The sequence below is a fragment of the Scomber scombrus genome, chromosome 13, assembly GCF_963691925.1.
Source record: "Scomber scombrus chromosome 13, fScoSco1.1, whole genome shotgun sequence".
In the NCBI taxonomy this organism is placed as follows: domain Eukaryota; kingdom Metazoa; phylum Chordata; class Actinopteri; order Scombriformes; family Scombridae; genus Scomber; species Scomber scombrus.
In genome coordinates this window covers 23,496,267-23,507,762 of record NC_084982.1, presented here as the reverse complement: position 1 = coordinate 23,507,762, position 11,496 = coordinate 23,496,267, and the positions used below count along the sequence as shown (strand labels likewise).

General features: G+C 39.8%; 1 protein-coding gene across 1 annotated transcript; it reads left to right on the top strand.

Moving 5' to 3' along the window:
• The first annotated feature begins 1,001 nt into the window (after positions 1 to 1,001).
• On the top strand, positions 1,002 to 9,690 carry gjc4b (gap junction protein gamma 4b). The gene is made up of 3 exons (XM_062431615.1): positions 1,002 to 1,140; positions 6,831 to 8,016; positions 8,194 to 9,690. The coding sequence occupies exons 2-3, from the start codon at positions 6,864 to 6,866 to the stop codon at positions 8,205 to 8,207; spliced, it is 1,167 nt and encodes a 388-aa protein (XP_062287599.1). The 5' UTR covers positions 1,002 to 1,140; positions 6,831 to 6,863; the 3' UTR covers positions 8,208 to 9,690.
• Positions 9,691 to 11,496: the final 1,806 nt, after the last annotated feature.

Below are 11,496 nucleotides of genomic sequence, written 5' to 3'. Positions count from 1 at the left end.
GATAACATATGTGCATTTTGTAGCAAACTTAAAAGATAGGTTCACAATTCTCAAGTGTTTAAAAAAAACAAAAAAAACAGCAGTCGTGCCCATATGAAAACTGAACAAGGTTTTCTTCACTATAATCATTCCTTTTGTTCATACTGGCTATTTTAAATATGTAAGTGTGGGAAAAAATCCACAGTTCCGTTTAAAGGTTGATGTGAAGCTTATCTGAGGTTTCAGAAGTCTGAGTCATATCAAGTGGATAGCTGCCACATTTACAGTCTTTTTAGCATCAAATTTCCCCTTTGTGTTTTCTCGGATAGTGTTTCCCTGTTGAGATGCAATGGAAGTACAGTAACAAAAAGAGAGATTTTAACCCTAAAAAGACTGTAATGTGGCAATATATCGACTTGATTTGACCAATTTAGATGGATTCAGCTTCATATTAGCTTCAGATACATTTTTACATACGTTTTTGCTCAAAACAACAAAACAAAGCTTGTGGAGTTTGGCCAACATCATTTAAATGCTTTATGGAGAGATCTCTTAATGTCCAGTATGAACAGGAGGAACTGAATTAAATGTGTCAGTGGGCATTTTGGAACCTGACTGACAGTTTAAAACATACTTGGAAAAAAACAGTGAACTCATCCTTTAAGGAATTGTAGCCTGTGTTTGCTCTGTTGGGAGCAGTTAAATTCTTTGCATTGCTTAAAGGCAGATGCATTCAAAGTACACGCCTTAAAATAAAAAAAAATCACTACAAAAAATATTGATTATTTGCTTGTACTGCCCCAGATTTCTGCGTTTAAGTGCATTATTCTCAGTCTGTGGATCCAGGGTGAAGTTATAACGAAAAGACGAAGCAAGGATTGCATCAGGAATGCTGGCAGTGGATCGTTTTGCTCCACTCTGCGCAGACAGGGGGGGTGGGGTGCCCGGCTGAAACGGGGAGGAGAAAAAGGGGGGATTTGGGAATATTCTTTGTCCTCATCCCGCAGTACAACACACACAACCGGAGAGCGGACGCAGGCTCCTTGATGGCTTGATATCAGAGCAGGAGGGTTTTCTTTTAATAACCAGAAAAGGAAGGAAGGAAGGAAAACTTGGAGGAACAGCCTGGACGAGAAACAGAGAGGACCCTGAAATCACAAGGTAAAATACTCCACTAACAAAGCGTGGCGGCGGCATCACGCAGATTTTTAGCCCTCTTGCTAACAACGTTGCTTTAACCAGCTTTTAAGTTTTTTTTGTGTTCAACTTTTACACAGGAGGCACAGCGAGTTGTTTTTCATTATGAGCTGCTGCTGCTGCGGTCATTTAAAAAGCAGCGTTCATCAAAGCGAGGGAAGGAAAATAACATCGTTAAAAACGCCAGCGCAAGTTTACGCACACAGGCTGGCGCTGATTAAAGCAAGACAACTGGCCGCATTATGTGAATTATTGGTAATTTACTGCGCATTTGGCGTACAATTTGTTGTCATAGCAACACAAGGCGTGCTAATTGTTCGAGCATGTCGATTATTTTGGCAATTTTGGCCATTTTAAACGGACATTTTGGAGTGTGTTGACTGGATTTGGTGATGGAGGAACGCGCAGGGATTGTCTGTGTTGGGTTGTTTTGGTTTGTGTCCTCAATATAAATGTCACATTCTGGATAATAGTGGTTAAGTTGTTGTTTTTTATTGAATGTAATGGTGTCACTGTTAATCCAGTCCTAACCCACATGTGTTAGTGGAGCATGTGGGACACCCCGTTGACGTTTTCGTCTGTTTGCCACGAGGAGGATTTTTTTCTCTCTCCCTTATTCTCCGTGCAAATTGGATCCGTTTTCCATTTCAGTTTGTGGTGTTTTTAATTAATTGGAGTGCCTCAGCAGAAAAAGGCGACCACTATATTAAAAAAAACACACTAAACCACACTTTTTTTCTGGGGTTATTGATCCTTATGATGTGAAGGGTGAATGAGTTTATTTCCCTCCTGCTCAGTTCACTGGGAGTCACTCCTCACTTTGACTCATATTCTGGTTTCTTTTTTGCCCCCTTTTTTCCTCCCCAAGCCCAGCTTGGGCCTCTCAGCTTTCGGGCTCTTGGATAACACCCCTGTATATCTATCCTTCCAGATGTGAGGGCCACAAAAGCCTCTCTGTTCTGCAGGGCTCAGGCAATGTTGAAACTACTTTGCTCCTTACTTGGAAGTAGGCTGTTCTGAAGTGCGTTTTAGATAGATATGCCTGCACTGTGAAATGGATATGTGATGTGGTTTTAGAGACGGAAAAGATATTAAATGGAGGCAAATTTTAGTGTATCTGATAAAAAATACTGGACACATACCAGTAGCTTGATTGGGGAAAAACACAAGCTTCAACATATTATCATATGATATATTATCATAGGTTTTAACATGTTTTGTGAGTTATTCTTCAGTAGGCATGACAAATCGGCATGGCAGGTGTAAGTGAGAAGAGCGCGGGAAAGAAATGTATAAAAAATGTGTAGGCTATGATATATACATTATTTCCCAGATGTAATGGCCAAACATGATGGATTTTCATCAAAAAAGCATGTTTAAGTTGGAGTACGAGTCTGTTGTTGATGAAATTGCCCAATCCAGATCCATTTTTAGTTGTATTAGAGGTTAAATCTGTAACTGCCCGCACATTGTTGCCCTCTGTAACCTTCTGCACATTGTTGCCCTCTATGGCAGGAAGAGGTATTAATGATAACAGTCCAGTATCTAGAATAATATGTTACATCTTCTCAGCTCATTGTGTCTTGATATTTTACTAATAGAAAGCTGTCCTGAAGTAGGGCTGTGCATCACTTGATACAAATGATACCATGACCACTACCAGTACCCTTACAGGGATATGATACCAGTAGAGTACCTCATTCGATATCCGTCTTGTGAATGGAACCACCACTCGTCCCCAGCCAAATGATTCCTACATGAACATTATCTGAAAGTGTTCAAATTATTGAAATATTTGTTATATCCAAAACTGTACAATGAAGTATTAACACCACAGACTGTATGGGTTGCAGCTATTGTGGTAGTGGGCCATTTGCGTTGCATTAAAATGAAGAATGCTTGCGGTGATTGGCTACAAGCAAAACCATACAAATAAATCTTCATTTTCATCTAGATCTGGGTACCAAAATAGATCAAATGCAGGTATCATTTACCAGCAGAAGTGTCAATATTATGTGGTACTGGGTTATTTATGACAATATCCAGCCCTCAAAACACACACAAAACCTGGTGTTTATTTATCACTTGGTTTTTAGTTATCACCCATGAAATGAGTTAAAACCACTAAAAGACTGACAGCTCACTTTTGAACAGACTTTATCACAGACTGCATATAAGATAGGCCCAATCTTGTTGTCAGTGAGTTTAGTTTTGTATTTGCAGCTTTAAAGTTTAGCTTCTTGCTGGCACATGGGACAGTGGTTATACGTGGACATTGATGTCAGCTCTGAGACAAGATTTAGGCAACTCCTAACATTTAACCCACATTACAAGGCAGAGGGTGTGCTGTTGAGTCTTCACATGTACTCCCTAGCCTGAAAGGGGAGCAGTTTAGATGACTGATATACAGTAAACGACCACTGTGATGGAGGAATGTGACTGATAAGATAAAATGATGGCTCACAGTGTATTTTTAGGACTGCAACTAATAATGATTCTTTTCAATAGTGATTATTTTCTTCATTAATCAATAAAGTCATGATAGAAAATGGAGACAAATGTTGCCAAAGCCCCTGGGTGACGTCCTCAAATGTCTTGTTTTGTCCAACAGTCCACAACCCAAATATATACAGTTTACAAATATTCACATTTGAGAAGCTGGAGTCAGAGAATTGTCTTTTTTTTTCTTTAAAAAAGAAGCATAGCTCTTGTTTGTTCTGACTACCATCCAAAATCCAAAGATATTAAGTTACTGTCATGTTTGACACCCAAAAAGGCTGTTATGATATTCAGTCTTCATTATAGATTCAGATTAATTTTCTGCCAATTGTCTAATTTCTGCAGCTCTACATACAGTCAAATGATGCTAAACGTGTCACAGCACGTGTTTTCAGCATGAAACGGCATCTCCCCCAGGGGAAGACTTGTCGGTTATCTTGATCTGGAAACCTGGCAGTAAAGCCTCCATACTGTCAGTCAGGTGTAATTCCTTGCATGCACGTTGCAGTTGCATACAGGTGGCACTACATAGAGCCACAGATGAAGGGGGATGACAGCAGCACTCGCTGCGAGCAGTAAATGGTTAAACATGACAGAGTGGATGAACATAGGTAAGTAGTATGAAGGGAACATTTGTGCAAAGGCATGTGCACAAATTGGTTTTGCTGCATTCTGATATAACTTGACGACAACACATGCGATCAGTAAGACAGTACAATTCTCACACAATCGGTTGCCCTCACTGTGTGTGGTTTTACTCATAAATACAGATTACAAGCGGAGTCCGAACTCTTTATCACAGTTAACCTTAACGCTTCTGATAGACTAGCCGCTGAGTCATTCATAGGTCTGGTTTTCTTTAACAGCTGATGAGCTCCTGCAGCTTAATGGAAACATGTTTGCTTCTTCCTAAGCCTTTATTTACCAAGGGATAGTTTCCTCTAAATATAATGTCAAATGTCACGTTCATACAGTTCTTCCTTTCATACTTGGGAGTCGCCCAACACAAATCATTGTCCTTAAGCAGCTCTGTTGGAGTATTTTCAAGGTGATGCTTAATCTTTAAAGGCCTCTTAGTGGTAATTTGTCAAAGGATCAGTTGTCAGTAATACATGTTGAAATTTGTCGTTCTCTCATTCTGTGTTTTAAAAACATCAACTTGTGAACACCTTATTTCCAGATTAGGGATGCACAAAATCAGATCAGTTGTTCCTCATTCACATTCAGGTTGGTTTTATTTTGGATTATTAACCATTGCTCATGTTTGGAGAAATGTAGTTAAGTGGAATCCATTTTAAGCTTAATGTGCACAGTTAAATTATAGAATATATTGTTTCTAATAGATGATAGAATTTTAGTGAATTAGCTGCTGTTCTCAGAATGAATGGAAGATGGAAAACTCTTTGTGCTTAAATTTAACAACCTTCTTAATAAGAGCCCTTTGGTGGTTTCATTATTGGGGTAAATTTGGTCTGATGCATTAGAAATGTAGGTGTATGTATTTTTATTGGTGTGATATGATGGAAGTCCTTTTTGACATTTGGTTCTCTGTGTATCAGCACCCACTTAACTACATACAATACTCCTGTCTGTAGCCTACTCTGTTCCTACTGTCCGGCTGTAAAAACAATGTATAATCAGAATTTGATCCATTTGGTCCAATAACATTTGGAAAGTCTAGAAGAGCCACGGGATTAAATTAAGGGATAACGGGAAGTTAAGTTTCTGAACGTGCATTCAAACAGCCAGAGCAGGAAAGATTTAAAAACTCTGTAACTGAAATAAAGGGATTTACCCGGCATGTGATCCGATTAATCAGCATTGTGTGAACTGGTTTTGCAAGGGATTAAATGTAACCAGTGTTCATTTATGTGTTAAAGTTCTGCACTACGGGTTTAAGTGGGGATTTGACTTCAAGTAAAACCTGCACATTTCATGATTTTAGAATTTCACATGTTTTGGAAATTGAAATGATGATGATAATTTTGAGTTTAAGCTCATCAAATGCGAATATGTACTCCTTCATCTTGTATTACAAGTAAAGTGAAAAAAGCAATTTCAAAACATCACTTTAGGCTGGAAAATGTAGCTTTTGGGAAATTAAGATGGACATTTTTCAACATTTTCTGATGTTTTATAAACCAAACAGTTAACTCATTAATCACTACCTGGAGGAAAGTACTTTGCTTTGCTGTCACAGCGTTGACATGTTGTTCTAAAAAGAAAATTAAAACCTTGAGAGTGATGGAATAGGTAGCTGTTGAGTGACATGTTTTCTAAGCTTCAATAAGCACCCTGTCATGTCTTGTGTTTACCTTCTTCTTCTTTTTCTTGGCACAAGCTGGGCAGCAGAGTTTATTGCAGTGGATAATTACTCGGCAGAAGTTGTTATTTGGTTGGTCACAGATGGTGTGAAACCACAGGAGCCCTTCATTACCTCTTTTTGGTGTCTTGGCTGTCCGATTATTAAAACAATGAGTACCAGAAAGTGGATGAGACATCTGTAGTCTGTGTGTGTAAAAATGTTCAAGGGTGATTAGACTGATCGTATACAGATGAGGGTTGTTGTTGTGGTATTTTACATGTTGTGGACAGAGGGAAAAACAGCCCTGACTGATGCTTAGTTAGATTAGCACAGCTGGTCATATTTCTCATCAGAGCTCATAACTTTTTTTCAGTGTGATGTGTCTCATGTGTCCTGTTAACTGTCTTAGTAGGACTTGTGGTGGCATGATTTGATGATGCTGCCTACTCAGGCCTTTTTATTAGACGTTCTTGCCTGAGCATGCCCTTGTCATAGCAGTGATGTTGGTCATTTCAGCTTTGTAACCATGACATAGCTGCTCCACCTGGTGGCTATTATTGTAATAACACGGAGTTGAGAAAAAGTATTTTGAGATGTGGTGTACCAAAAATGACACATGTTGTATAAGTAAAATGATTATTATATAAGCTTATATTTTATTTTAGGTTAACATTTCACATAGTTCAACTTTAATGTTGGCCTTAGCTATTGCTTTGTATGTCAATGACTGTGTTAAGGTTTTCAGTGAGAACTACCTATCGCCTGTCACATGCTTTTGATTACACTCAATGTCCACTTTCCTTTACTTAAAAATGACATTCATTAATTTTTCTCTTCTCTTTCTTTGCAGATTTAAAAGGTTTCCTCCTATCCAAGAGGCAAAATGAGCTGGAGCTTCCTCACACGTCTGTTGGATGAGATTTCCAATCACTCTACCTTTGTGGGCAAAATCTGGCTCACCCTCCTTATTGTCTTCCGCATCGTGCTGACGGCTGTCGGGGGCGAGTCGATCTACTACGATGAACAGAGTAAATTTGTGTGCAACACAGGGCAGCCCGGTTGTGAGAATGTGTGCTACGATGCATTTGCGCCGCTGTCACACATCCGCTTCTGGGTCTTCCAGGTGATTATGATCACCACCCCCACCATCATGTACCTTGGCTTTGCCATGCATAAGATCGCCCGCATGGATGACAGTGACTACCGGCCCCGGAATAAAAAGCGGATGCCGATTGTGAGCCGCGGCGCCAACCGGGACTACGAGGAGGCTGAGGATAACGGGGAGGAGGACCCCATGATCCTGGAAGAGATTGAGCCAGAGAAGGAAAAGGATGTTGTGGAGAAGCCCAGCAAAAAGCATGATGGACGCCGTCGCATCAAGCGAGACGGCCTCATGAAGGTGTACGTGTTTCAGCTAATGTCACGTGCCATCTTTGAGGCCTCATTCCTGTTTGGACAGTACGTCCTTTATGGGCTGGATGTGAAACCATCGTATGTCTGCTCGCGATCACCTTGCCCGCACACAGTGGATTGCTTCGTCTCGCGCCCCACCGAGAAAACGATCTTCCTCCTCATCATGTATGCCGTCAGTGCTTTGTGTCTTCTCTTTACAATGCTGGAGATCCTTCACCTTGGCTACAGCGGTATTCGTGACTGCTTTTGCGCGCCACGGCCACGACCTCGGCCTCCCACCCCCCGACATCCAGCTCTGGCCAGCCAGAGATCCTCCATCTGCCGCCAGCCGTCTGCACCTCCAGGCTACAACACAGCTCTGAAGAAGGACCCAACAGGAAAAATGGGCTTCAGAGATAACTTGGCAGACTCGGGCCGCGAGTCATTCGGGGACGAGGCTTCATCAAGAGAGCTGGAGAGGCTGCGTAGACACCTAAAACTAGCCCAGCAACATCTGGATATGGCTTACCAGAATGAGGAGGGCAGCCCGTCGCGCAGCAGCAGCCCAGAGTCCAATGGCACTGCAGTGGAGCAGAACAGACTAAACTTTGCCCAAGAGAAGCAGAGCAGTACATGTGAGAAAGGTGAGGTTTTGTCCTTTTTCTTTCTTCCACCTCAGGCAGATAGATTTTTAATTTGAGAACACCTCATTGCACATTAACGCTTACATGTTTTGAGCTTTTTAACTTCAGTCCCGTCAGTGTATTTTGACTTAATAACGAAATGCTTTAATGACATTGTCATGATCTCTGTGTTCACAGGTCTCCGCGCATAGGTTCTCATCAGTCCAGCTGACACTGTAGATCAAAGTTCACATCAGGAGCAGTGAGCGGACACAAGGGAATCAAACAGGGAGTGGTGTGTATGCGTCATGAACTTGCTTGAGGTGGATGAAGTCATCCCAAGCCTTTCAGTGTTACGGCCAGCCGCGGTCGAACATCAAAGTCAAAGGAAAAGGAGAATGGTCGTCTCAACCCAGCAATACTTGAGACACCAGCCTGTCTGAAGATCCAAAGTGCTTACAAACTGCCGTTGTGCAACAGTAACCGTTAACATGTACTTCTCCCTCAGGGCAGCTATTCTTTTTTCATATTTTTATTACGAGACTTAGAATTATTAGTCATTTTTAAGAGTTTGTCCTCTGTTGGAAGTTCACAGTGAATGCATCTCAAGTTTGCCTTAGACCGAAAACTGGAACTCTTTTTATGGCATTGTGTTTGTTAAAGTAAGGCCAAGCCAGTGGTAGTGCAAAAAAAAAAAGTTTAAACTGTAAGTTTGTATTTCGTGAGTAAGTGAATCAGTGAGTGAGTGCTTGTAGATGCAAACAAAAAGGTTAAAGGACAAGGCAACACTTATAAAAGAAAGGTACTGGAGTAATTGTCATGCTGATGAAGACTTCTTGAGTTTTCTAATTTTCATACAAAGGCTTACTTTTAAAGTGTGTCATTTATTATTTTATTTTGTTTAATGTTGGCACAGCACCAGTCAGCATTCTCCAGTCTGGTGCCAGGTATGGAAACTGGAACACACTTGGGGAGCCTTTGTCCAAAGGAATAAACAAACCTGGGTAATGCTTGAAAAACATGTAACTCTTGATATTTGTCTTGTATTGTTCAAACTTGTATTTGATACTGTTCTTTTTATTTTATTCGTTTTATGTATTGTTGTATTGAAAAGAGGCTCTTGTCACTGTGGCAAACTTGTTTTCCTCCTATTTTTTTTTTTTTTTTCAAAGAATGACATCCACTGCTGTCTTAGCTCCCAAAGCCTAATTAAATTCATGGACTGACGCATTCTGAAAATAGTTTGGTACAATTTGAGTTCTCAAGTGCTACAGTTTCACTTTAAAATGTTACTATTTTTTGTTAATACTATATAACTTGCAGCTTATTTTACTAGGTACACATTGTCCTCAAGCAGCAAATGTTTCTTTATCATTCAGTGCAGATACAGATTGATTTGTATCTGTTGGTTAAATAAGGGATAACTGTGTGTCATGTTCAATGTCTTGTAAGTGCTGATATCTGGATAGGTGTGATCGCTGCTCCAGAGTCCGAATGAGGGTTGTAAACCATGTAATCATTTCAATGTGAATTCAAATGCCTTGAATGCGCTCTATTAAGATGCCGTCTTTTGTATTCCGAATCATACCCACAGTGCCAACTCAAATATTGTCATCTCATTATTTTTGAGCAATGCTTTTTGTACTTTTATACTTTTTGTATTGATAGTACTTTGTGGTTAGTTTTTGAAATAAATTTTTTTCAACAAATATAATTTTTTTTCAAGTGGATTCAGTCTGTTTTTATCACTCGATTCATTCAAGCTTCTGTTGATGTATTTGCAAGAGGATGCCCCTATATGCAACAACACCTGATAAAGTGACAAATATTTTTATGCACTTGGATGCTGAATTAACCTTGCGTTTGGAGAATACATTTAGATTTTTAACTTATCAGGAGCTGTTTCTCTGACACTTGCTTGTCTTCACTGCTGACATATTTGTACTGCCCGTCCTTTATAAGTTCACAGCTTCTATGAACAGCTGTCTTCAGTTGTAAAACCACTTTTTCCGTAGTAACCCTCCCTGTTTTTGGCACCAAATATGGTGAAACATAAAAACATAAGTGAGAACTGAGTCTCAGCACTTTTTAACTTAAACCTGCAGTGACCTCTAGTGGCATTTCTACAGGACACCACACCTGAAATTTAGGCCACATGCATTGTCGCCAATTCAATTCAAAACATGGCGTTGCAGGACACATGCGATTTAAGGGACCGAATTTAAATCCATCTTTAACCTTAAAGATCTCTTCCAGACATGTTTTAATATACTCAGAGATATTGTGTAATAATCATTTGTGACTAATATGTTTTTTTCCCCACAAAAAGGTACAATTTCCCATTAAAATCCTTCATATGACATATTTTCCTTTTCCCTGATTGAAAAATACAGAATTAATGGATAGTTCTCATACACTGTATGTATGTACACTGAAAGTTTCAACTTTTCCACACCACACTTTTGTACTTGTGATTGGCTCCAAACCCTTTTGATGTCACAAATTATGCTTGTACTGTTGGTACAACCCTTTAATGCAGATTTTTGGTGAGAACAGAAACTTTCCACTTTCAGCAGATTAAAGCTACTCATACCTTTCTTGCATTTCACACAGCACATTGAAAAAACTTGAACAGCAACAACCCCTCCTCCCTCCTATGTCCCTACCTCGCACTCCCTTCCCCTCCACCTTCGCGAACGCGCACTACAATATTGATGACCAAGACAATGGACATGCACACACACATAGTAACGTGAGTGGACGGGTTGTTACAGTGGAAAGTTAAATTCTGATAAACTGTACATTTTACCAAACATGGAAAAAGCGCCAATCACAAGAGATCTGGCATTATTTACGCACAGGTTACCCAACACTAGGTAATTATCTAGAGCTAATTTAGGTTCGTTAGCAATATGCTACACATGATCTGGTAACTGTAATGTTACAACAAATACAGTCAAACGTAACGTTATCACGTATGATGTTGTTAGAAAGACTGAAAGCGGGACCTAAATTTGTTGTTGCCATGGTTTCCTCCCTGCCCGGTTATTGTGTGACACGCTATGAAACCGGCTAACTTTATTTTCCCTAATGTGCGTCCTTAAATGATAAGTAAGTTATGTAAATTGATGTTTCACTGATTGTTTGTTTGACTATAACCTGTTTATTGATTTATGTAAATCTCACGGCATTTAAACGGCAGTTATAGCACTCGTTAGCATTATGCTAGCACATTTCTATAATGTTTATTACGGTTTTCTGTTATTAGTGGCATAAATAGCAACAACATATCCTCACATCATCCATCACCAATCATCTATACCATCACCTGTAACATCTGCTGATGAAGAATTATAATTAGATGTAGTGGCGGCTGGTCAATGCGGGGCACTGGGGCGCCGGCCCATCCAATAATCTAGAGAAAGTCTTCTTAAACATATTAAATATAAATTAATTATATAATGCTAAATCATTATGAAATAAAAATATAATGCTAAATCA

Coding starts and splice junctions, on each gene's coding strand:
- gjc4b (XM_062431615.1), top strand. CDS start 6,864: ATGAGCTGGAGCTTCCTCACACGTCTGTTGGATGAGATTTCCAATCAC.